Raw genomic sequence first — 26,949 nt, forward strand, 5'->3', positions numbered from 1 at the left:
GAGAGGCTCCTCCAACCCCCAACCCCGGAGCCGCTCTTGATCCTCCTTGGAGCCTTTCCTCGCAGGGACTGAAGGCGGGAGTGGAGAAAGTCTCACGAGAGTGAAAGCAAGTCTCGCAATTTTTAAAATTTGTTTATTTGTTTATTTTTACCTAGCGACTGACGAGTGGACGGTTGCTCCAGGTAGAATCCCTAGAGTGGCTTGGCCTGACATTGGAGTGAGACCTCAGCCTCAGGCTGGGGTTCTTTCAATTTAGAGGAGACGGATTCAGATGGGCTACAGGTAATTGGTCCTCACCCTCTCCGGAAGAGAACTCCTTTTCTCCCTCCCAAGAGGAATTTAAGCGGACTTCCATTCTCTCCTTCCAATCCCCCAATCTCTTCTCATCTCCATGACAACTGTTCTTTTTCCCTTTCGTTCACGCCCCCACCAACCATCCTGCTTTTCTCTTACTCCCCAAGAAACTTAAGGGGGATCCGACCTGCAAGATGGGTAGGGGGTGGAGATGGAGGTGATGCTTTCGGGATTATTGGATGGGACTGAGAGGCTGGAGTTGACCCTCTGTTCCGGTAAACGAGGTAACCCCAGAGACAGAACTCATTCTAGAGCCTCTACAGCCTCCCTTGAGAAACATTGACAGCCTTGGGAAAACCGAAGAAACCTAAGTCGCCATCTACAAACGAATACTGTTTAGCCCGTGTGCCTGTGTGTGCCTAACAGCTTTGGGGAGCTGGTGTAGAAGTTGGCTGTTGTTTCCCTCCATGATTCTCTGGTTTCTCAGCTAGCTTGTCAGCAGTTCCTAAACATGGATTGCAGCAGGATGATCTCACTGCTTGATCTTGGGCCAAGAAGCCTTAAGGAAAGTTTGAACGGGGGTGAAGTTTTCTTGTGAAACTAGTGTCTTGGGTGAGGAACAGGATGAATGCTGGTTTGGAATCGCACCTCTCCGCATAGTGCTTTAATATCTGGTGATATGAGCTATGTGATCGTGTCTCCTTTTGCTTAGACCAAGATTGTTGAAAACCAGACATATGATGAGCGTCTAGAGATTAACGACTCTGAAGAGGTTGCAAGTATTTATACTCCAACCCCAAGACACAGAGGTAAGAGAGGAATGAAGAGGAAAGCAGAAAAAATGGTTCTTGGAACAAAGGGCAGGATGGATTCATGATTGTCTCCAAGAAGTTCCTATTTTGTAATAGCAAATATTGGCTTTCAGAGTCAAGTTACTTCACTTGCCATTGTTTCTGTTTCCTAACTAGTTAAGGGGGATGAAAACACAGCCTCCCAGATTCTGGGATATTTTTCCAACCTGATCAGTGTTTCCTAACACCATTTACTTCATGATACTGCTCTGCTCACAATCTGCCAGGGGTTCATGTTTTGTTTTGTTTTGTTTTGTTTTTAACTTATCAAAACTGTTTTGCTCCACTTTGAAAATGCTTCAATAACCTTCCTTTAATTTGCAATCCCAATAAAAATCTCTGGAATAATTTAAGAGGATTTGACACCATCATTTATTTAACAAACATTTTTTTAATGTATACTGTGTGTCAGCCTTATGCTTGTCACTAGGTGTATAGTATTAAAAGAGACATTGATTCTGCCATCTGATGCTTGTAATCATTGGAGACAGGTGGCAAATTAATAGATATAATTACGAGATATGATCAAGCAAAACGGTGAATGTTTAAATTTAAAAAATTTATTACAGTAATAGACACATTACCATTAATCCCCCTCAAAATACTCCCCCTTGCTTTGAACACATTTATCATCATTCTTGCCACTTTCTGAAGCAGTTCTGGAAGTCCTCTTTCGTGAGTGTCTTTAGTTGCATTGTCATCGTGGCTGCCTCTATGTCCTGAATCATTTTGACTGTGGGGAAGAGCCAGAAGTTGCACCGTGCCAGATCCAGTGAATAAGGTGGATGAGGACACACCGTAATGTTTTTATTTGACAGAAATTGCCAAGTACCAGAAGTGATGTGTGACACAGAGCATTATCATGATGGAGGATGATTTATGGCATACTTTAAAACACACCTTCTCGGGGCGGACGGGTGGCTCAGTTGGTTAGAGTGCGAGCCTCTGGGCAACAGGGCTGCCAGTTTGATTCCCATATGGGCCAGCAAGCTGTGCCCTCCACAACTAGAATGAAGTCAACGAGCTGCCGCTGAACTGCTGAGCTCCCAGGTGGCCAGATGGCTCAGGTGGTTGGAGCACAGTCTCTCAACCACAAGGTTGCTGGTTTGACTGCCGCCAGGGATGGTGGGCTGCACCCCCTGCAACTAAGATTGATCACGGCACCTTGAGCTGAGCTCCCGGATGGCTCGGTTGGAGCACGTCCTCTCAACCACAAGGTTGCCGGTTCAGCTCCCACTAGGGATGTTGGGCTGTGCCCACTGCAACTAACAACGGCGACTGGACCTGGACCTGGGGCTGGGCTGTGCCCTCCACAACTAAGATTGAAAGGACAACAACTTGACTTGGATGGAGCTGATGAGTCCTGGGAAAAACACACTACTGTTCCCCAATAAAAAGTCCTGGAAATGCACACTGTTCCCCAATAAAGTACTATTCCCCTTCCCCAATTAAAAAAAAAAACCCACAAAAACCTTCTCTGACCTATAGCTCACACCCTACTGACTGTACCGAACAAGTTGAAACTTGTCACACACTGTTAGTAAGGTTCGGTGTACCACTTTCTGTATTGAAGATCCCTGCCTTTCTGTTGGATGGCACTCGGCATCAGCCTTCACCGTATTTTTTGATGACAACAGAAACGCTCCATGTCACACATCGCTTCTGGTATGGCAGTTTCTGTCAAATAAAAACATTATGGTGTGTCCTTATCCACCGGATCTGGCACCGTGCGACTTCTGGCTCTTCCCCAAAATCAAAATGACCATGAAAGGTAAATGTTTTGAATCGATTCAGGACATCAGGGCAGCCACAACAGCACAACTGTTGGGATATATATGTGTGTATGTGTATATATATACACACACACTATATATATATATATATATATATATATATATATATATACACACACACACACACATATACATATATACACATACGTATATACACATGTATACACATACATGTATATATGTATGTATATACATGTATATACGTATGTACGTATATACATATACATGCATATACGTATACACATGTATATGTATCTACATGTACATATACATGTACATACGTATATACATGTATATGTATATACATATATGCGTGTGTATATATATGTATATATCAGGGATGCCAAGAAAATGTATACAAGTGGACACTTTGGTCAGTGTTGCTCAAGCAGTAGTTTGCCATTATCAGAAGTGTCTGGATGCTGATGGTAACCACTTTGAGCCCGTCTTCTAATTGCAGAAATCAAACATGATTTGTATTCATCTTTTGTTATCGGTATATATTGAGTATTATAATTTTTAATAGTTTTTTCCTTTCTTAAAATGTGTATACAGTTTTTTGGCACCCTCTGTATACAGACACCCAGGTTTTGACTTGAGCGTGTTTTTAATCTTGCCAGTGTGAATGTGATAATTTGTTTTTAGTTTGGGCAGTTTAGTAGGCTGAAAAAATGGTGTTTAACTGGCATTTATTTGATTTAGAAATCATGCCAGTTGATACCTTACATCTGGTTATGCTTTTAGAATATCTCTGGTTAATTGTTCAGAGTATTTTTATAGTTGTTATCTAGTGGGCACTGATACAGATTTACATTTGTGACTATAATTTGCCAGGAGCTGGGTCAGTTTTTTCCATTAAGTTTTTACATTTGATCCTTATGACAGTCATGAGCGAGAAATATTATTGACCTCATTTAGAGGTGGGAAAATACTAGACTCAGAGAGGTTAAGTCATGTTGTCCAAGTGGTAGAGTTGTCCTTCAAACCCAGTCTTCTGACTATAAATCCAGCACTTTTCACTTTGCTAATCACTAACCTCATTTTACCAATGTATAAACTAAGGGCAACTTTTATACTATTTATGTAATGCAGATAATCATTAGAATAATGTCCAATGCAATGCCTTAAGCACAGTAATGTTTAGAAAATATTTCTTGAATTGAATTGACAGAGCCATGATTAGAATTCATTTTCCTATGCTTTAGCTAGATGTTCATATAAACCCTGTTCCATAAAATGGTTAGAGCATAAAATATTATAAACTTAAAATATTTGTCTTTAAAAATCATTTTAACAATAACCTAAAGGGAAAACTTTTTTTCTAAGGACGTCATTCTGCCCATCTTCCTAACAAGACTATGGCTGATAACAGCAATGATGAGTATGAAGAAGAAAATAACAAGGTGCAGTATAACCCACAGCTTCTTGTGGAATTTCTGCTTTGATTTTTTTTAGTAGTTAGTTTGAGATGACACCAGTTCAGTAGTAAACATTTATTTTTTTTTATTTTTTTTATTTTATTAAATTTATTGGGGTGACAATTGTTAGTAAAATTACATAGATTTCAGGTGTACAATTCTGTATTACATCATCTATAAATCCCATTGTGTGTTCACCACCCAGAGTCAGTTCTCCTTCCATCACCATATATTTGATCCCCCTTACCCTCATCTCCCACCCCCCACCCCCCACCCAGTAAACATTTCTTGAATACTCACCTCTAGTAGTTGGGTACCTTTGAGCTCATGGAGGACTATCAAGAAGGAAGAGCCTTATGATTTTGACGTCAGGAATAAAACCTACTGTTACAGCTGACTGTTTGGTGAGGAATTTTGTATAATGTAGGCAAGTGTTTTGCAAACTTTACTGATCATAAGAATAAACTGGGAGTACTTAATATTTAAAAATGCAGATTCCCAGTCCCTACCCAGAACTACTGAATCAGAGTCTTGAAGGTAAAAGCCTGGGAATTTATATTTTTAGCAAGCACTCCAAGTAATTCTCATAATAAAGCAAGACTGGAGTTTTATTTTAGGCACTTGTTCATTGTCAACATTTGTTATACTGCCAATATTATCTGAAAGAGACTTTAATTTTGAAGTCTTATGACCCAGAGTCACTTTATTGTTAACTTTATGAACCTAGAGAATCACCCTGTTTATGAAAGAAAGACGGAAAGACGCCTACAACTCTGGCCAGATGGGGCCTTAAAGTTGCAGTGTGCTCGCTTAACAACCGGTGTATTCAGCCTTAGCACATGGTCCAGTGGTTTCATTCTAGTTGTCCTTTACTAACAGGAGCTTTGAAAACTCAGTGATATAGACTGATTTCGTAAAAAGCCTAAAAGGTAATGTTTTAAGGTAGCCCCACTGTGTAACTACTGTGTGGTTTTAATATCTTTTTTTTTTTTTTTTTAGATTTTTTTATTGGGGAAGGGGAACAGGACTTTATTGGGGGAACAGTGTGTACTTCCAGGACTTTTTTCCAAGTCAAGTTGTTGTCCTTTCAATCTTAGTTGTAGAGGGTGCCATTCAGCTTCAAGTTGTTGTCCTTTCAGTCTTAGTTGTGGAGGGTGCAGCTCAGCGCCAGGTCCAGTTGCCGTTGCTAGTTGCAGGGGACACAGCCCACCATCCCTTGCGGGAGTCGAAACCGGCAACCTTGTGGTTGAGAGGATGCGCTCCAACCAACAACTGAGCCATCCGGGAGGCAGCTCAGCTCAAGGTGCCATGTTCAATCTTAGTTGCAGGGGGCAGAGCCCACCATCCCTTGTGGGACTCGAGGAATTGAACTGGCAACCTTGTGGTTGAGAGCCCACTGGCCCACGTGGGAATCGAACCGGCAGCCTTCGGAGTTAGGAGCACGGAGCTCTAACCACCTGAGCCCCCGGGCCAGCCCCACAAAATAATTTTTTGGACATTTGTCGGTAGTATATAAAGTCCTCTCCCTTTAGATCAGGTATTTGCAAAGTAGAACTTTGAAGAAGCAAACAAAAGAAAAGTGAACAATTTTCCTGAATTGACCTCCTAAATTTGTATATTCACCCTACATTTTTCTGATCTTCATCATGATGTGGTCAATATTCAAGGTTCATTTATGTTTCCAAATTAGTATGCACCCGGAATCAGCATAAAGGATCCGCTTTTGAATAATCTTTAAATTGACAATCAATATTCTTAAAAAGCTCCTTTTGTCAAACTGTTTCCCATGTGAACAAGGATAATTTGGGCAGGTTTTAAATTAAGAAAGAACACTATGGAGGATTCTAATTTTTTTTTAAGTGTGTTTTTCCAGGACTCATCAACTCCAAGTCAAGTGGTTGTTTCAATCTAGTTGTGGAGGGTGCAGCTCATTGTGACCCATGCCGGGATCCAACCAGCAACTTTGTTGTTAAGAGCACCGTGCTCTAACCGACTGAGCTAACCGGCCACCCCTAGAGAATTTTTATCAATTGTATACTGATAAAGCTTAGTCACTGAATACATTCTGCAACTGTGTATCATCTGTTGCACAAAATTACAGATTGAAATATACTTTTATCTATGTATAATAAATCTGTGTGGGGGCCTGCTCGGTGGCTCAGGCGGTTGGAGCTCTGTGCTCCTAACGCCGAAGGCTGCCAGTTCGATTCCCACATGGGCCAGTGGGCTCTCAACCACAAGGTTGCCAGTTCGATTCCTCAACTCCCTCAAGGGATGGTGGGCTGCGCCCCTTGCAACTAAGATTGAATATGGCACTTTGAGCTGAGCTGCTGCTGAGTTCCTGGATGGCTAGGTTGGTTGGAGTGCGTCCTCTCAACCACAAGGTCGTCGGTTCGACTCCCACAAGGGATGATGGGCTGTGCCCCCTGCAACTAACAACAGCAACTGGACCTGGATCTGAGCTGTACCCTCCACAACTAAGACCTGTTCCCCTTCCCCAGTAAAATCCTAAAAAAAAAAAAAAGTGTGTTTTAACTAAAAATAAATAAATCTGTGTTATGCTTAGAGGAAAGTGTGACCAGTAGCAGTTTTTGATGTATTGTGTCACAATTTTATGTACCAATAGCTGCTTTACTATAAAAGAAACGTTGAATAATTTTAGAACTAGAATCAAATATCTGTTACCATCAGTATAAGCTATATAGCAAATGGAAACCAAGCTTTCAAAACCTACTTTTAAAGGGGGCCAATTGGTCATCCTTCAGGTCCTAAGTGAGTGCATGCCACAGGTTCCAAGCCACAGAGACAAAGACATGGACCCTGTCCCAACTGCCTCTGCAAGCCCCAAGCATCACCAGACCCCTTCTCATGGACTTGAGAGGGTGGGATGGTACATAGAAAACCAGAAACTCAGAAAGGTAGGTTTTAATGCCGTTAGAAGAAGAGTCTTTTATCTTGAGCTATAATGTATAGTCATTGCATTTAACTTATGGGGGAAGGGAAGGGAAATTTGGATCCATCAGATATCCATTAAAGAGAATGGAAATAGAAAAGCTCTGGAACTGCTGGTCAGAATTCAGGCACAAGGTTGATTATGAACTTTCTTCTTTTTTCTTTTTTTTAAAAGATTTTATTGGGGAAGGGGAACAGGACTTTATTGGGGAACAGCGCATATTTCAAGGACTTTTTTCCAAGTCAAGTTGTCCTTTCAGTCTTAGTTGTGGAGGGTACAGCTCAGCTCCAGGTCCAGTTGCCGTTGTTAGTTGCAGGGGGCACAGCCCACCATCCCTTGCAGGAATCGAGGAACTGAACTGGCAACCTTGTGGTTGAGAGCCCACTGGCCCATGTGGGAATCAAACCGGCAGCCTTTGGAGTTAGGAGCACGGAGCTCCAACCGCCTGAGCCACTGGCCGGCCCGAACTTTCTTCTTTTGATAGTTACAAGTAGCTTACTCTGGATAGTCTGCAAATTAAATAGTAGATTTTCTCCCTGTGATCTTTGTATTACGATCTCCTCAAGTTTGTCTTCCCCACTTCATCTTCTCATATTCCCTCCCAAAATAATTATTTAGAGTTGCCTTTCTCCAAAATTCTCTCAGTTTTAGAATGGAAACTGACTGGATAGTTTATACAGAGGTCTCAGGATCTCCTAAGTAATAGGTAAAAGAGATATAATTTGGATAAAATTTATATCCAGACCTCAAGTAGAGAAATAGAATGTTAGAGAAAGTGGGGACCCAGTTTGTAGCTAAGCAGGAGCAGAAAAAGGTTTTCGAGGCCCTTCTGGGGAGTGCTGCCTTCTCTTTCTGGTGATGTGGTGCCAGGTGGAAGGGTGTCGGTTAGGGCACTAGGCGAGAACTGGCATAGGTATACTACATTTCTCTTTATATGGGCCTTTCTGTGCCTACTCCTTCTCAGGAGAAGAAGGCCTCACAGCTGACATCTCAACGGGGCTTTAGTGAAAATGATGATGATGATGATGACGATGACGATGACGACGACGACTCCCCTGAAACTGATTCTGATGAAGATGACGATGAAGTGCACGGAGCCCCTCTGGAAGGGTGAGGAGAGCCCCCGACGGGGGGGGGGACGCCTTCACAACACTGGACGGGGACGATAGCAGTTAAAAGGGAAATTCCAGCCGCTCTTCTGCTCTCCTCTATGTAAGATTTTCAGAGGTCTCAGAAACCCAACACAATGAGTTTTCCTTCTTTTCTGGCTCCACGGCCTCACCGAATCCTTGATGTCACTTGCACGATCTGAAACATTTGTGGGCTCAGGGATTTCACAAGGGTTTGCTGAGTAAATCTAGAAGATGGTCCCTGTCTTCAGGGAGTTCACATTCTGGGAAAAAGAAAATACATTTATATACATACATACCAAAGCATTTCTGTTTTGCAAGGAAAACATACATGCACAGGAATATTTCTACTTTAGGGTCAGGTCCTTTTTGGACAAGCAGAGAATAGGTTCTTCAGGAGTGCCACATTTAGGCAAAATGCTCCTGAATGATGCTGAAGTAAAGAAATCTTACCCCAAGCCTGGTGTTACATTAGTCATGTCCCATCCCTATAGGTTTTAATCAAAGTGGATTCTGAGGCCCATCCATTTAAAATACAATTACTGGAGGGGATGAATTTTGGACAGGAGGCCACCATCCTCACAGAATGCTGGCATTTTGAACAAACCTGCTTTTTTCCTACCGAAACAAAGAAACAAACAAACAAACAATTATTGGTTAAATAAATGATGGTGTAGCCAATCAATAGAATTCTATATAGCCCTTGGAAAATATGAGGCAGCACTTTATGCACTGGTAAAGAACAATCTTGAGGAGATACTGTTGAATTTTTAAAAGGTATAGAAGTTTTATATTTTGCTACCATGTGTACAAAACAAATATTTCATAGACTAGCTCCAGGATACACTAGAAAATAATAATAGTTATTACTTTTGGGAGGGGAACTTGGTGTCAAGGACAGAGGGGTGGAAGGGAGACATAACTTTTCAATGTATACATTTTGTATCTTTTATTTTGTATTGTGTGCGTGCATCATTTATTAAATAAACTAATAGAAATAGTTATCTTTGGATTATCTACCTGTGGGTAGATATGAAGTAAATTAGGCAAATGTTTAATACCAGACTGACTTCATGCTTCCCAGTATACTTTATGGTCATATTCTGCTTCCATAAATTATAATCAGGGGAAATGTAAACTGTAAGTCATTAATCTACAGAGGGTGCCAGAAAAATGCGTTTTAAGAAAAGTAAAAAACTATTAAAATTGTGATACTCAATATATACCAATAACAAAAGATGAATACAAGTCGTGTATACATTTTTTTGGCACCCCTGGTATTCAATTTTTTGTTAAGCAACTCTCCCTAGAACAACCTTATTAATAACTTTCTTAGTCACTTATATACTTTGCCAGTGTTCATTACATTTTACGTAATTATAGTTAATATGTGTTCTATTTTTTACTGTATACATTTCATGTATCAATACAAGTATTTTAAAATAACTATGTAGTATTCAACTTGACTACCTAAAACTAACTCAAATTTGGATATTTTACTTGTTTCTAATTTTTTTACTTTTATAAATAACACTGTGAAAAACATCTTGGTAAAAATTCCTGTTTTTCTTGGCAAACTGTTTTTATGCCAGAAATTAAAATCTCATTCCATCTTTTTTCTTCATCCCTTACATTGAAAAAAATGGAAACAATTTGGCTACATTCTAAAATTTTTTAAAATTATGTTTTGGATTTTCTGCAGCTGAGCGGTACTTTACTGCTAGAGGTAACTGAGAGCTAATTATAATAAATTTCAAAGTTACCTTGCAGACCACCCAGGAAAGGCAGATGTGAGTGGAGCAGAAACTAGGTTCAGAGTCATGTGCCCTGTGGTCAGAGTACCACACAGGCTGAACTAGGCCACAGCAACATCCACTCTTCTCTGTCCTCCTTGAATCCTATTTTTCTTTCCCCAGGGTGTATGATCCTGCAGATTATGAGCATTTGCCAGTTTCATCTGAGATGAAAGACCTCTTCCAATATATCAGTAGGTGAGTTTTAGGACTTCCCACCATAATCCTCCAGGCCCTACCTTGCCCTTTCCTACCTCTAGTCTGAAACAGGGCCATTCTCCCTTGAATTTTTTTAGCCTTAAAGTAAGTTTTTCTGTTTCCACTTTCCCTTGGCAATATCTCCTAGGTATACACCTCAGTTGATTGAGCTGGACCACAAACTGAAACCTTTCATTCCTGATTTTATCCCAGCTGTCGGGGATATTGATGCATTCCTAAAGGTACAGTCAGAACATCCTAAAAATGACTCCTTAGGTGTTTCTTCTGACCCCTCTATTACTCTAGCAGTTCCACTAATTACCTTGACTAGCATTGGATACCTGGATATATAATCTTCATTTCATTAGAATTCTTAACCTTGCTCTCTATACTCCATATTATATTCATTGCTATTAGGTACTGTTTGATTATCTCATTATATGTTAAAAATTTGTCATATTTGCCTCCTAATTATCCATGACTTCAGCTTTATATTTAGATCCTATAGATCATGTATGTTTTTCAAGATGATTTTAGTACACCATGATATACAGGCATGCTAGTTACTAGTAAGTAATAAAGAGGAACCAGAAGAGTTCTTCCTCTTCAGTTTATTGGAAACAACATGTGTGGCCTTTTTATGTCCCTCATTTTTTCTGTATTCTTGCTTTTTCCTAACCAGGTCCCACGTCCTGATGGAAAGCCTGACAACCTTGGTCTGTTGGTATTGGACGAGCCTTCTACAAAGCAGTCAGACCCTACAGTACTCTCACTCTGGTTAACAGAGAATTCCAAACAACACAACATCACAGTAAGATACTAGCCTAGTACAGTCCCCAGCTGGAGAGGGCCAGAGTGGAGGCCTTGCTGGTATTTGTACAGTTGACTTACGGCCTATTAAAAGGGATGACTGTGGTTGCAGGACTGTCCTATCTTTTAAATAACTGTTTTATTGAGATATAATTAACCTACCATAAAATTCGCCCTTTTAAATTGTACAACTCAGTGATTTTTAGTGTATTCACAGAGTTGTACAACCATTACCATCTAGGAACATTTACTTCATTCCAAAAAGAAACCATGTACCCCTTAGTAGCCATTCCTCATTCTCACCAGCTCCTAGACCCTGGTAAATACTTCATTTCTTTTCTTAGGGCTGAATAATATTCCATTGTATGGACACACAACATTTTGTTTATCCATTCACCAGTTGTTTCTACTTTTATTATGCTGCTGTGAACATATACAAGTTTTTGCATGGACATATATTGTTATTTTTTACATATATTGTTATTTTTCTTATGTGGGAGTGGGAATGCTGGGCCATATGGAAACTGTTTAATATTTTGAGGAACTGCCAAACTATTTTCCAAAGTGGCTGAACCATTTTACAGTCCCACCAGTAATGAATGAGAGTTTCAATTCTCCACATCCTCATCAGCATTTGTTATTGTCTTTTTTAAAATTTATATTTTTATTAGTTTCAGGTATGCAAAGCAACGTAATAGACATTTAAACCCCTCGTAAAGTGACAACCCACCCCCAAGCTACTACCCCTCTGACATCTTATACAGCTGCTACAATACCATCGACTGTCTTCCCTATGTTGCACTCCACATCCTGTGACTATATATACCTATATATGTAGTCATAGTTGACATTCAGTATTATTCTACTTCAGATTTAGGTGTATAGCGCATTGGTCAGGCATCTACAGTCTATGACGTGATCCCCTGATAAGTCCAGTGCCCATCTGGCACCTTACATGAGCTTTACAACATTGTTGATTCTATTCCCCATACTGTATCAATTTGCATTTCTTAATGCCTTCACCTTTTTCACCCTGACTCCAACCCCATTCCCATCTATCACCCTGATAGACCTAGTACCCATTTGGCAACCTACCTCATTATTATAATATTATTGACTGTATTCCTTATAGTATATCCTACATCCCCATGACCACAGTATAACAACCAATTTGCACTTCTTAATCCCTCCCCTTTCACCCCTCCTTTACCCCCTCCCATCTTAAAGAAGTCCCTGTAAGAGTCCTTGTAATACTGGTTTGGTGATGATGAACTCCCGCAGCTTTTTCTTGTCTGGGAAGTTTCTTATCTGTCCTTCAATTCTAACTGACAGCCTTGCTGGGTAGAGCAATCTTGATTGTACGTCGTTGCTTTTCATCACTTGGAATATTTCCTGCCACTGCCTTCTTGCCTGCAAAGTGTCTGTTGAGAAATCAGCTGACAGTCTTACAGGGGCTCCCTTGTAGGCAACTAACTGCTTTTCTCTTGCTGCTTTTAAGATTCTCTCTTTGTATTTAACCTTTGGCATTTTAATTATGATGTGTCTTGGTGTTGGCCTGTTTGGATTTATCTTGTTTGGGACTCTCTATGCTTCCTGGGCTTGTACGTCCATTGCCTTCACTAGGTTAGGGAAGTTTTCTGTCATTATGTCTTGAAATAGGTTTTCAATTCCTTGCTCTCTCTCTTCCCCATCTGGTACCCCTAAAATGCGAATGTTGGTACACTTGATATTGTCCCTGAGGTCCCTTAAACTCTCCTCAATTTGTTGGATTCTTTTTTATTTTTGCTGTTCTGGTTGGGTGTTTTCTGCTACCTTATCTTCTACATCGCTAGTTGGATCCTCTGCTTCATCTAATCTACTGTTGATTCCCGGTAACATATTTTTTTTTTATTGGGGTGACAATTGTTAGTAAAATTACATAGATTTCAGATGTAAAATTCTGTATCACATCATCTATAAATCCCATTGTGTGTTCACACCCAGAGTCAGTTCTCTTTCCATCACCATATATTTAATCCCCCTTACCCTCATCTTCCACCCACCTCCCCCCTTACCCTCTGGTAACCACTAAACAATTGTTTGTGTCTATGAGTTTTTGTTTCTCATTTGTTTGTCTTGTTCTTTTGTTGTTTTTGGTTTATATACCACATATCAGTGAAATCATATGGTTCTCTGTTTTTTCTGTCTGACTTATTTTACTTAGCATTATACTCTCAAGATCCATCCATGTTGTCACAAATGTTCCTATATCATCTTTTCTTGCAGCCGAATAGTATTCCACTGTGTATATATACCACAACTTCTTTATCCATTCATCTATCGAAAGACATTTTGGTTGTTTCCATGTCTTGGCCACCGTAAACAAAGCTGCAATGAACATTGGAGCACACGTATCTTTATGCATAAATGTTTTCAGATTTTTTTGGGTAGATACCCAGGAGAATGATTGCTGGGTCACATGGTAATTCTATTCGTAGTTTTTTGAGGAACCTCCACACTGCCTTCCATAGCGGCTGCACCAATCTGCATTCCCACCAACAGTGTATGAGGCTTCCTTTTTCTCCACAGCCTCTCCAACACTTGTTACTATTTGTCTTGTTGATGATAGCCATTCTGACTGGGGTGAGGTGATATCTCATTGTGATTTTTATTTGCATTTCTCTGATGATTAGTGATGTTGAGCATTTTTTCATATGTCTATTTGCCATTTGTATGTCCTCTTTGGAGAAATGTCTCTTAAGGTCGTCTGCCGATTTTTCACTTGGGTTGTTTTGTTGTTGTTGTTGTTGAGTTGCATGAGTTCCTTGTATTTTGGATATTAGCCCCTCATCGGAGGCACTGTTTGCAAAAATCTTCTCCCATTCAGTTGGTTGCTTCTTTATTTTGTTGATGGTTTCTTTTGCTGTGCAGAAGCTTTTAAGTTTGATATAGTCCCATTCATTTATTTTAGCTTTTACTTCCCTTGCCTTTGGAGTCAAATTCATAAAATGCTCTTTGAAACCAAGGTTGATAAGTTTAGTACCTATGTTTTCTTCTATGCAGTTCATTGTTTCAGGTCTTATGCTTAAGTCTTTGATCCATTTTGAATTAATTTTGGTACATGGTGACAGATAGCAGTCCAGTTTCATTCTTTTTTTTTTTTAAAGATTTTATTGGGGAAGGGGAACAGTGTGTATTTCTAGGACTTTTCTTTTCCAAGTCAAGTTGTTGTCCTTTTGATCTTAGTTGTGGAGGGTGCTGTTCAGCTTCAAGTTGTCCTTTCAGTCTTAGTTGTGGAGGGTGCAGCTCAGCTCTAGGTCCAGTTGCCGTTTCTAGTTGCAGGGACTCAAGGAATCGAACTGACAACCTTGTGGTTGAGAGCCAGCGCTCCAACCAACTGAGCCATCCGGGAGGCAGTTCAGTTCAAGGTGCCGTATTCAATCTTAGTTGCAAGGGGCGGAGCCCACCATCCCTTGCGGGACTCGAGGAATTGAACTGGCAACCTTATGGTTGAGAGCCCTCTGGTCCATGTGGGAATCAAACCGGCAGCCTTCGGATTTAGGAGCATGGAGCTCTAACCACCTGAGCCACTGGGCCGGCCCCAGTTTCATTCTTTTGCATGTCGCTTTCCAGTTCTGCCAGCACCATTTAGTGAAGAGGCTGTCTTTTCTCCATTGTATGTTTTATTTATTGAAGAGGCTGTCTTTTCTCCATTGTATGTTTTTTGCTTCTTTGTCAAAAATTATCTGTCCATATTTATGTGGTTTTATTTCTGGGTTCTCAATTCTATTCCATTGGTCTATGTGTCTGTTTTTCTGCCAATACCATGCTGTTTTTATTATTGTTGCCCTGTAGTACAAGCTAAAGTCAGGGAGTATGATACCCCCAACATTGTTCTTTTTTCTTAAGATTGCTTTGGCTATTCAGGGTCTTTTGTGGTTCCAAACAAATCTGATGATTTTTTGTTCTATTTCTTTGCATTGAATCTGTATATTGCTTTGGGTAATATAGCCATTTTAACTATGTTGATTCTTCTAATCCGTGAGCACGGAATGTCTTTCCATCTCTTTGTGTCTTCTTCAATTTCTTTTAAAAATGTCTTATACTTTTCAGCATATAGGTCTTTCACATCCTTGGTTAAGTTTATTCCTAGGTATTATATTCTTTTTGCTGCAATTACAAAATGAATTGTTTTTTTAATTTTCACTTTTTTTCTGAGATTTCATTGTTAGTATATAGGAATGCAATGGACTTTTGTGCGTTGATTTTGTAGCCGGCAGCTTTACTGTATTCGTTGATTGTTTCTAATAGCTTTTTGGTGGAGTCTTTAGGGTTTTCTATATACAGCATCATGTCATCTGCAAAGAGTGACAATTTAACTTCTTCATTCCCAATTTGGATGCCTTTTATTTCCTTCTGTTGCCTGATTGCTCTGGCAAGGACTTCCAACACTATGTTGAAAAGCAGAGTTGATAGGGGACAGCCCTGTTGTGTTCCTGAACGTAGAGCAGAGGGCTTCAGTTTTTCACCGTTAATTATGAGATTAGCTGAGGGTTTGTCATATATGGCCATGTTAAGGTATTTTCCTTCTATACCCATTTTATTAAGTGTTTTAATCATAAATGGATGTTGTATCTTGTCAAATGCTTTTTCTGCATCAATTGATATAATCATATGATTTTTGTCCTTTATTTTATTTATGTGATGTATCACATTGATGGATTTGCATATGTTGAACCATCCTTGTGCCCCTGGGATGAACCCCACTTGGTCATGATGAATAATCTTTTTAATGCATTGTTGCATTCGATTTGCTAGAATTTTGTTTAGGACTTTTGCATCTGTATTCATCAGAGATATTGGTCTGTAGTTCTCCTTTTTCGTGTTGTCTTTACCAGGTTTTGGTATCAGGGTAATGTTGGCCTCATAAAATGAGTTAGGGAATACTGTCTCTTCTTCAGTTTTTTGGAAGAGTTTGAGCAGGATTGGTATTAGATCCTCTTTGAAGGTTTGGTAGAATTCACTAGTGAAGCCATCTGGTCCCGGACTTTTGCTTTTGGGAAGGTTGTGGATGACTGATTCAATTTCATTACTGGTGATCGGTCTGTTTAGATTTTTCAGTTCTTCATGGTTCAGCCTTGGCAGGCTATATGTTTCTAAGAACTTGTCTGTTTCTTCTAGGTTGTTGAATTTGGTGGCATATAGTCCTTCATAGTATTCTTGGATGATCCTTTGTATTTCTGTGGCATCTGTGAAAACTACCCGTTTTTCATTTCTGATTTTGTTAATTAGTGTCTTCTCTTTTTTTATCTTAGTGAGTCTAGCCAAGGGTTTGTCAATTTTGTTAATCTTTTCAAAGAACCAGCTCTTTGTCATATTAATTTTTTCTATTGCCTTTATGCTCTCTATTTCATTTAGTTCTGCTCTGATTTTTATTATTTCCTTTCTTCTGCTGACCTTAGGTTTCATTTGTTCTTCTTTTTCTAGTTCTTTAAGGTGTAACATGAGGTTATTTATTTGGGATTTTTCCTGTTTCTTGAGATAGGCCTTTAATGATATAAATTTCTCTCTTAAAACTGCTTTTGCTGCATCCCAAAAATTTTGGCAGGATGTATTTTCATTGTCATTTGTTTCTATGTATCTTTTGATCGCTCCTCTAATTTCTTCTTTGACCCAGTCATTCTTTAAAAGTATGTTGTTTAATCTCCATGTATTTGTGTTTCTTCCTGTTTTCTTTTTGCAGTTGATATCCAATTCCAAAGCCTTGTGATCCGAGAATATGCTTGGTATGATTTCAATCTTCTTAAATTTGCTGCGGTTAGTTTTATGTCCCAATATATGGTCTATTCTTAGAATGCTCCATGTACACTCGAAAAAAAATGTATAGTCTGATGTTTTAGGATGAAGTGCTCTATAAATGTCAATTATGTCCATTTCATCTAATGTGTCATTTAGGGCTGCTATTTCGTTATTTATTTTCTGTTTGGATGATCTATCCATAGCTGTCAATGATGTATTTAAGTCCCCTAGTATAATTGTGTTTTGGTCAATTTCTCCCTTTAGTTCTGTTAGTAGTTGCTTGGTATATTTCGGTGCTCCCTGATTGGGGGCATAAATATTGATGACTGTTATGTCTTCTTGTTGTATAGTCCCCTTTACCATTATGAAATGTGCATCTTGTTTCTTGTTACCTTTTTCACTCTGAAGTCTGTTTCATCTGATATCAGTATAGCTACGTTTGATTTTCTCTGGGTACCATTTGCTTGGAGTGTCAATTTCTACCCTTTCATTTTGAGTCTATGCTTGTCCTTGTAGCTGAGATATGTCTCTTGGAGACAGCATGTAGTTGGGTTTAGTTTTTTTATCCAATCTGCTCCTCTGTGCCTTTTTATTGGTGAGTTCAGTCCATTTACATTTAGGGTGATTATTGATATGTGAGGATTTCCTATCATTCTATCTTTAGTTTTCTGGTAAGACTGTGTCTCCATTGTTTTTTGCCTTTTTATTGTTGTCTGTTATTTCTTTATGTTGGTATTGTATGATGTTTCCCTCTGTTTCTTCTTTTATTACAGTATATATTTCAGTTCTGGATTTTTTTTGAGCGGTTACCCTTAAGTTTATGTAAAAGAAAGTTTGATATTTAGAATATTCCATTTTCTTCAGCATGCCTACTTTCTCCATTCCCATATTCCGGTTCAGGCCTTTATTCTCCCCCTTTTTATCTTTCGGTTGCCACAAATTGTCCCTGTTGATAGTGGTCGAATAGCCTCCTTTAGTATTTCTTGTAGTGCAGGTCGTGTATTAGAAAATTCCCTCAGTTTCTGTATGTCTGGAAAGGTCTTTATTCCTCCTTCATATCTAAAGGATATCTTTGCTGGGTATATTATTCGTGGCTCAGAATTTCTCTCTTTCAATAGCTTTAATATTTGGTTCCACTCCCTGCTGGCTTGTAGAGTTTCTGCTGAGAAATCTGATAATAATCTGATGGGCTTTTGTAGGTTACCGTCTTCTTTTCCCTGGCTGCCTTGAGGATTCTTTCTTTGTCATTGATTTTTGACAGCTTCAATACAATGGGCCTTGGAGAAGGCCTGCTGGGTTTGAGGTAATTAGGTGTTCTATTTGCTTCTTGGATTCGAGGATCCATTTCTTTCCACAAGTTTGGGAAGTTCTCATCAACTATTTGTTTGAATATACTCTCTGTTCCCTTCTCTCTTTCTTCTCCTTCTGGTATGCCCATTATTCTTATATTGCTCTTTCTGATGGAGTCAGAAAGTTCTTGTAGAGTTCTTTCATTTCTTTTAAGTCTCAAGTCTCTTTCTTCTTCCATCTGTGTCATTTCCAGGTTTCTATCTTCGATGTCACTGATTCTTTCCTCCATCTTGTCAACTCTACTACCTAAGCTGGCTATTTTATTCTTAATTTCTTCTATTGAGTTCTTAATCTCCAGAAATTCTATTTGGTTCTTTTTTAAAATTTCAATTTCTTTGGTAAAATGTTCATGCTCTTCTTTGATTGTGTTTCTGAGTTCACTGAACTTCCTGTCTGTGTTTTCTTGTATCTCATTGAGTTTTTTCAGAACTGCAATCTTGAATTCTCTGTCATTTAAGTCACATATTTCCATATATTTTACTTCCTTTTCTGGAGACTTTTCACTTTCTTTCTGAGTTGTCTTGTTGCCTGGTTATTCATGGCAATTAATGATTTATCATTTCTCTTCCTAGACATCTACAGGAGTGGGTTCTGCAACAGGTTGATAGGAAGAGGTCTTTCTTTTGTTTTCCAGTACATTGTGGTAGAATGTTTTATTTTCTCTCCGACCGCAGCCTTTTTTTCTCTCTCACACTGTAGTGCTATGTTTTCTCTGCACTATTCCAGCTTCTCATACAATGGGGGGTTCCCTGGAAGGCGGGCTTCTCCTCTGTTAACAGTTCACCTGGGTCATAGGGCACTGCGTCCCCATCAGGATGCGGAGAGCTTTTGAAGTTCCAAAGCTCTTCCTGCACCAGATTCAGAGCCAGTGTGTTTCAGCAGTTATGTTTACCCCTGCAGGGATCCACCCAGATAGATGGGGCCAGGGGCAGGGTGAGTTGTGAGAGGTGGTCCAGAGCAATGGTGGTGACCACCACCACAGTCGGCCCTGCTTCCACAGCTCCCTCCCTATTGCTGGAACTAGTTGGGCTGCGAATCTGTGTCTGCGGATCACAGTTCTCAGAACTGCAAATATTCTGTTCTTTTGATCTGACACTGCTACTGTTCCGCTTCTAGCACTCAGCAGGTGGGGGCGGGGCAAGCTCTGGGAGGGTGAGGAGGGGGTGACTAGTCTCAGTGCCTAAGGCTTCCACTATCTGTGGCAATTAGGGCCTACACCACCATTTTCAGCCTTCTTCCCTCAGTCCTTGCTCCAAGCTCTCTGCCGTGAGCGTTGGGTTCAGCCATGTTATATGCTGCCCCCTCAGCCCTGTGGGCCATAAACGGAGCTGAAGCAGTTCTTCCCTCTCCCGTAGCTGTGGTAGTTCCGGGATGCAGCGAGCTCGGAGCACTGAGCTAGGTCTGTGTCCTGCGCCCACGGGGCCCCATGTCCATACTTCTCCCTTCCCTCCTCCCCCGCTCGTGCAATTTGCCCACCTTTAGGTGAATTCAGAAGTGAGACTTTTCGTCTTGCCTGTCTGCTGTGCAGGGAGTCCTTTGTAGAGTTATAGTTTTTCAATTTGTTGTAAATTCCAGGGGACGTTTCCAGAGGCTCACCTCACACCGCTATTTTGATGACCGGAAAGTCTGTAATATATTCTTCATTTCCATTATAGGATCATTTATTTCTGAATGGTTCTTTTTTATGTTTTCCATCTCCATTTCTATGCTTTCTATCTCTCTGTTGAAGTTCTCCCTGAGATCATTGAGCATTCTTATAACTAGTGTTTGGAACTCTGTGTCTGATAGATTGCTTATCTCTGTTTTGCTTAGTTCTTTTTCTGGAGCTTTGTTCTGTTCTTTCATTTGGGACATGTTTCTTTGTCTCCCCATTTTGGCTGCCTCCCTGTTTCTTTCTATGTATTAGGTAAGGCTGCTATGTCTTCCAGTCTTAGTAGAGTGGCCTTATGTAGTAGGTGTGCTGTGGGGTTCAGTGGCACAGTCTTTCTGGTCACCTGAGCCACGTGCTCCAGGTGTGTCCCTTATGTGGGTTGTGTGTGCCCTCCTCTTGTAGTTGAGCCTTGATTGATAATTGCACATCAATGTGAGGGACTGACCGTTGGGCTCAGCAGTTGTGAGGACTGGTCTTGACTACTGTGGATGAGTTGTTGTTCAGGGGCTGATCCTATGGAGCAGGATCTGACTCAGCAGGTCTCTGGTGCCTGCCCAATCTGCCCCATAGGTGTGTCGTACTTGGAGGCAGCTGGGTGATGCTCCAGCTCGTTTTTAAGCTGGCCACTGCGGTTGCCAGCCCCAGGATCACCTTGGAGGGAATGCACTGTAGGTCCTCTTCAGCCTCAGCCCGTGCCCCACTTACGGCTACCCAGCAGTAGCCAGAAAGAAATCTGCAGATGGCTGTCTCCCATGCTGTGTTTGGAAGCGCCTTGAGGGCCCGAGCCACAAACCAAGGCTGGCTTCCACTAGTGCCGGCTTAGGGCTGCTCAGCCAGAGGTACAGGAGATGCTCAAGCCAGATGCTGCTTATCTGGGTTCTGCGAACCTTTAAGAGATCCTAGGGAAGTCTGCAGCTTGAGCCAAGGCTGGTGGTTTGCATGAAAAAGGCACTGAAAGCAGCCTGGGTGTGCCCCAAAAGTTGGATGGGGCCAGGTCTAAAATCACCGGGGTAGGGTGAACGAACAGCAGAGTCTCAGAAATGGCAGCTGCCTGTGTTCACACGCCGGGAAGGGGGAGGGCTCAACAAAAAAACAATTGCCTCCACCAGCAACCCCATTCAGGAGAAAGCCACCTCTCCTGTCCCCATCCGAAACCAGACAACTCAATTCCCCACCATTTGTTCCTGCCACCTTCCCAGTTGATGTCCCAGCACTGGAGCTCAGAGTGAGTGATTCCGTTGGTGGGTAGGTCTATGCCCGGTCCCTTCAAGAGGAGCACCTGTGAGTGCAGCCGCACTCAGTCTCAGTCACAATCTCCGCTGGTTTTCACAACCAGAAATTATGGGACTTCTCTCCCCAGCACTGGAACCCTGGGCTGGGGTGAGGCTGGTATCTCTCACTCCTTTAGGGAATGGGTGGGGACCCCCACAGCCGAAATAGCCCTCCCGATCTTTAATGGTCACAAGCGGGTGCGGGACCAGCCCATTCTGCATCTCTGACCTTCCTACCAGTCTGGAGGTGGCTTCTGCAAGTTCTTAGTTGAAAGGCTTCAGTTCAGCTTGATTTTAGGCGATTCTCAATAATGGTTATTTTGTAGATTAGTTGGAAATTTTGATGTGGTTGTGAGAGAAGGTAAACACAGTGTTTACCTACTGTGCCATCTTGGTCGTCTCTTTTATTGTCTTTTTTATTCTAGCCATCCTCGTAGGTGTGAAATGGTATCTCATTGTGATCAGTCTTATCCTATTGACCTGCCCCTGTCCCATGGTTCCAGAAAATTTTATCAGGGTTTCCCGTAATCTTCAATTGGCTGCGATCAGGCATCCCTTCTCATCAGCTACCTTGTGTATGAAATAACAGCATATGATGAGTCACGCTTTAAAAACAGGAAAGCTACTTCCCTGCCATCAGCCAGTCTACCCCCCCCGTGTTTTTTTTTTTAGCAACATATGAAAGTAAAGAGCCTGGAAGATGCAGAAAAGAATCCCAAAGCCATTGACACATGGATTGAGAGCATCTCTGAGTTACATCGTTCTAAGCCCCCTGCGACTGTGCACTATACCAGGTAAGAAATACCACATTCTTTACCACAGAAACCCATGGTAACCTTCACCACCTGTGAACCCATTTCTTCTGAGAAGACAGCCCAACAGCTCGGGACATATTTGATCAACCTGAGGTCCTATGGATCCTGGCAGCTACTGGCTGAGATTGTAGGCATAAAAATTGTGATTTATCTGGTATTATTACTTAGCCAGCTTTTCCAAACCCCAGGGCCTGGGTAAGTTTGGTCTTCCCAGTCTGTATTCTCCTGAAATCCTAATGTGCCAGATTGAGAACCTCCTTTCATTCTAAATATCCTGATCCAAAGGTTGCTGATGTCAATTGTCCATGTTTCTTGTTTATATACTTTATATACCCTATACTTTAGGCCCATGCCTGATATTGACATGCTGATGCAGGAATGGTCCCCAGAGTTTGAAGAGCTTTTGGGCAAGGTGAGTTCAAGGTAGCAGGAGCTAAGAAAGTATGGCATGCACTCTAGAGCCCAGTGTTTTCTCTCTTTCCATATTATCATTAACTCATTAATTGAAGTATAACACACAATCAGAAATGTACATGTGTTAATTTTCACTAGCTGAACACCTCTGTGTAAATCAACACATTAGATCAAAAAACGGAACATTGCAGGCGGCCGGATGGCTCAGTTGGTTAGAGCTTGAACTCTGAACAACAGGGTTGCCAGTTTGATTCCCACATGGGCCAGTGAGCTGCGCCCTCCACAACTAGATTGAAGACAACGAGCTGCCGCTGAGCTTCCGGAGGGGCAGTCAAATGGCTCAGTTGGTTAGAGTGTGAGCTCTCAACAACAAGGTTGCCGGTTCAATTCCTGCGTGGGATGGTGGGCTGCACCCCCTGCGGCAACTGGATTTAGAGCTGAGCTGCGCCCTCCACAACTAGATTGAAGGACAGTGATTTGGAACTGTCCCTGGAGAAACACTTTGTTCCCCAATATTCCCCAATAAAATTAGAACATTGCTAGCATCCTAGAAGCCCCCTCATGCTCCCATCTCCCAACCTGATTTACACCACCCTGATTTCTAACAACATAGATTAGGTTTGCCTATTTTGTATTTCATTTAAATGTAATGGTACTCTTTTGTGTCTTATTTCTTATCTATATCGTTCATCCATATGGAGATTCATCCATATTGTTTCATACATTGTGGTTGTACATTTGTTCTCATTACTGTATGGTATTCCATTGTTTGAATATGTGACAATTTATTTATCCATTCTATGGTAGCTGTTTGGGTAGTTTCCAGCTTGGGATTATTATAAATTACTATGGAATATTACTATAATATTTCTATGAATTTCTAACACATACCTTTTGATGAACATGTGTACTTCCTGTATTATTACTTTTCCACAGAGATATTTATGCTATTCTAAGAAGCTGATGTGCTATTTATAATTACCTCAAATTAAAAAAGGAAAGAACAAACAGGAGTAAATTTAATAAGGAATTGGCAAAATTTTTTTTTTTTTTAAAGCAAATTATAAAACTTTTATGAAGGGCAGACACAGGATCTGAATGAATGAGGAGTTAAGCCATGTTCCTAGCTGGGAGGATTCAATCTCATAGCACTAGTAAGTCCTTCCCAATTTACCATGTCAGTGTAACGCTATTTCTATTAGGATTTTAACTGCATATTTTTAGAAATTGAAAATTTGGTAATAAAAGTTACCTGAGAGAATCAATTTTTAAGTCTACTCACGGAAATTATAGGAAAAAATAATGCAGGATTTGGCCTATCACATATTAGAAACACATTGTAAAACTGTAGTAAATAGAACAATAGTATATTGGCATAGGAATAGAAATAGGTTAGCAGCACGTAATAATCTGAAAGCAAATCCATGTATATGTGGGCATTTCATGTATAAGAAAGGTAGTATTTTAAATAATTGGAGATAGAATGGGTTGTGATGAGACCATTGACTGCCCATTTGACAAAAATTAAATTAGGTCTATGCCTCAACCATATGCATATGTGAATTTCAAATGAATTGAATAGTTAATGTAAAAATAAAGCTATACAAGTACTATTTTTAAAAATAGGAGAAATATTTAATACTGTTAGTATGGTTAGGTGTTTCTTAGCATAATAGGAAAATAAAAAATTATAATGGGGAAAATGTGATAGTTACCGTAAACAAAGTTAAAAGTGCGATGGACTGAGAAAAATTACTTAAACATATATATTACTATCCATGCAAAGAACTCTTACATATCAAGAAAAGAAAACTGAGCAATGATGATTAACAGGTCTTTCCTGGCCACCATATTTAAAATTACACCAGCTCCCCCATGTTCCCCTCCCTCTTTCCCTGCTTTTCTTCCATAATACTTACCTTCTAACATACTGTGTACTTTACTTTTTTTCCCCCCTCCCTACTAAAATATAAGCTCTATGAAGACTTTTTGTTTTTTTTAACATGTTTATTGGGGAATTGTAAAAGCAAAGAATTTGAAAACAATCTCTTTCCTCACAGCATTTTAAAGCTGTAGCTGAGGAAAAATGTCTGATTAGGGAATTAGGGAATTGATTGTAGTAAATCCATTCAGTGAAATGATTATACAGTGGAGTATTATTTGGCCTTATTTTGCTCTGATACAGAGAAATATCAATGATGCTGTTAAGTGAAAAAAGGAAATTACAGAACTATATAAGCTCTTTATTTTTGTAAAAAAGAGAACAAAATATTTTTAAAGAAGCTAATGGTCTTTAAACTTACAATGTAACTTGTTTAAATCCAAAGTCTGTCACCTGAGATGTCATGTCCATTTTTTTTGTTCCTTTGGTGTCCAAGGACCATTAGGCCTTATAATACTAAGTAACTATCAATATTTAGACATAACCTGGTTTCAGTTTCTTCTTCACACAGGAAGACAGCATGGTAGTATATTTTACTTATAAAATCTTTTGGTTCTGTTAGATCATCTGCTAATTTGGTGGTTAATTAATATGACCGATTTCATTTTACTGATGAGAGAAAAACAAATAAACATGTTGTATTACTTGCTAGGGCTACCATAACAAAGTACCACAGACTGGATGGCTTAAATAACAGAAATTTATTTTATTTTCTCACACTTCTGGAGGCTAGAAGTCTGAGATAAAGTTGTCGGCAGAGTTGATTTTTTCCAGAACCTTTCTTCTTGGCCTTCTTCTCCCTATGTCTTCACATGGTCTTCCCTCTGTGTGTGACTCTTAATTTCCTTTTCTTGTAAGGATATCAGTCACGTTGAATTAGGGTCCACCCTAATGGTCTCCTTTTCACTTAATTATCTCCTTTAAGACTATCTCCAAATACAGTCATGTTCTGAAGTTAGGACTAGGGGTTAGGACTTCAACATATGGATTTTGGGGTAATACCACTTAGCCCCTCACATGTATGTGTTATATTAGGAACTCTTTTTCTTCAGAGAGTGAGTTCAGCCTTTTGACTTTGGTCCATCCCATGTCTCTCCTAGGTGAGCCTGCCCACGGCAGAGATTGATTGCAGCCTGGCAAAGTATGTTGACATGATCTGTGGTAAGCTCTTCCATCCCATCCTTGTCTCCGTCTCTGGATAAACACACTGTGGGCTTTTGAAAAGCTTTGTTTACTCTGGGAAGATAGCATCCTCAGTTAAAGCCTTCACTGTAAGCCAGTTGTGCTATTGGCAGCACTCAAGGGTGGCATTTGGGCTTCTGTGACGTATTTGCCCAGTATTTTACCCCCAAGGCCATAGTGACACGAGCCATCTGGGAGGGGATTGGCTCTCCTAAATGGAAATGCTCCATAAGTCATGGATTTTTGTTTGGTTCTGCACATGGGAGTTCTTGATTTCAGCCATCCTAGACATCCCTATCTACAAGAGTCGGATTCAGTCCCTCCACCTGCTCTTTTCCCTCTACTCGGAATTCAAGAACTCACAGGTAAGACTAGCCCTAAAGATTGACTTAAGCTGTAGTGAGGATGGCTGCAGTCTCCACTGTTCTGAGTCTGCTGTGGTTGTGTCCTGTGACAGTGGGGATGTCTCTGCCTAGAGTTGCTATTACCCTTCTCTGTAATTAAGAGAGCTGCAAAACAGGCACGGGTAGGGCTTTTAAAGGCAGGGAAAGTAGAGGTGATATGGGCTTTAGACAAGGTTAGGTAAGGATCTACAGATGACCGTCACGCTTACAGGAGAACCAAGTAGCCTAATGAATGGAAGCAGGAAGGAAGGAATAAAGGGGTTCGTTTTTGAAGGAGATGGGGCAAATTTCTAGCTGTTTTTCAAAGACAACACCAAGGAATTGTTTTGGAAGTAAAGCTGGGAGAAAATTGAAGCTTAAAGTATTGTGAAGAGGTTAATTCTTGCTAAAATGTAGCAACTAGCATATCCCAAATACTCCATGCTTCCTCTCTTTCCTCACAGCATTTTAAAGCTCTAGCTGAAGGCAAGAAAGCATTCTCCCCTCCATCCAACTCTACCTCGCAAGCTGGAGATGCAGAGACTTTAACCTTCAGCTGAGACACCTCCCAGGTCACTCTGTTTCAAGGCTGAGCAGGCTCCTCTATCCCAGCTGAGAAGAAGAGATTGTCATCAGCCACTTGTGTCCTTGCCTGTGACGCAGCTTGTCCTACTACCTTACCTTCTCTGCCAGAAAGCACTGCACGTGCTTGTTACATGGCTTCTGCCTGTCCTGATTTTCTTCCCATGGGAATTGTGCATCTCTGCCACTGGGGACTTGAATGAGAAGAATTGGATTTCTGGGATGCCAGGATGATCAGGTTAGGAGGAAACTTTAAATTTTCGGGTAACAATGGAATTGTTTTCTTTCATTCTTAAAGTTAGTTGGCAAAGATTTTACAAATAAAATACTCTTTCAGATTA

The 26,949-nt window shown here is 40.5% G+C and overlaps 1 protein-coding gene across 5 annotated transcripts; it reads left to right on the forward strand.

The window, feature by feature from the left end:
- IFT46 (intraflagellar transport 46) lies at positions 1-26,949 on the forward strand. 5 transcript variants are annotated; one of them, XM_074335393.1, is made up of 13 exons: positions 1-282; positions 1,007-1,103; positions 4,265-4,341; positions 7,122-7,274; positions 8,274-8,419; positions 10,356-10,430; positions 10,579-10,672; positions 11,113-11,241; positions 21,963-22,084; positions 22,451-22,517; positions 25,562-25,622; positions 25,910-26,008; positions 26,491-26,949. In XM_074335393.1, the coding sequence occupies exons 3-13, from the start codon at positions 4,297-4,299 to the stop codon at positions 26,496-26,498; spliced, it is 999 nt and encodes a 332-aa protein (XP_074191494.1). In that variant the 5' UTR covers positions 1-282; positions 1,007-1,103; positions 4,265-4,296; the 3' UTR covers positions 26,499-26,949. The 5 variants fall into 5 exon arrangements, with proteins under 5 accessions (XP_074191494.1, XP_074191495.1, XP_074191493.1 ...); XM_074335394.1 differs by having other exon boundaries at positions 25,562-25,602; positions 25,923-26,008; XM_074335392.1 differs by having other exon boundaries at positions 1-106; positions 25,923-26,008.

Source organism: Rhinolophus sinicus, linkage group LG06, assembly GCF_036562045.2.
Source record: "Rhinolophus sinicus isolate RSC01 linkage group LG06, ASM3656204v1, whole genome shotgun sequence".
NCBI lineage: Eukaryota > Metazoa > Chordata > Mammalia > Chiroptera > Rhinolophidae > Rhinolophus > Rhinolophus sinicus.

Coding starts and splice junctions, on each gene's coding strand:
- IFT46 (XM_074335392.1), top strand. CDS start 4,297: ATGGCTGATAACAGCAATGATGAGTATGAAGAAGAAAATAACAAG. Junction 7,275..8,273: donor AAAACCAGAAACTCAGAAAG/GTAGGTTTTAAT, acceptor ACTCCTTCTCAG/GAGAAGAAGGCCTCACAGCT. Junction 22,518..25,561: donor TTGAAGAGCTTTTGGGCAAG/GTGAGTTCAAGG, acceptor TGTCTCTCCTAG/GTGAGCCTGCCCACGGCAGA.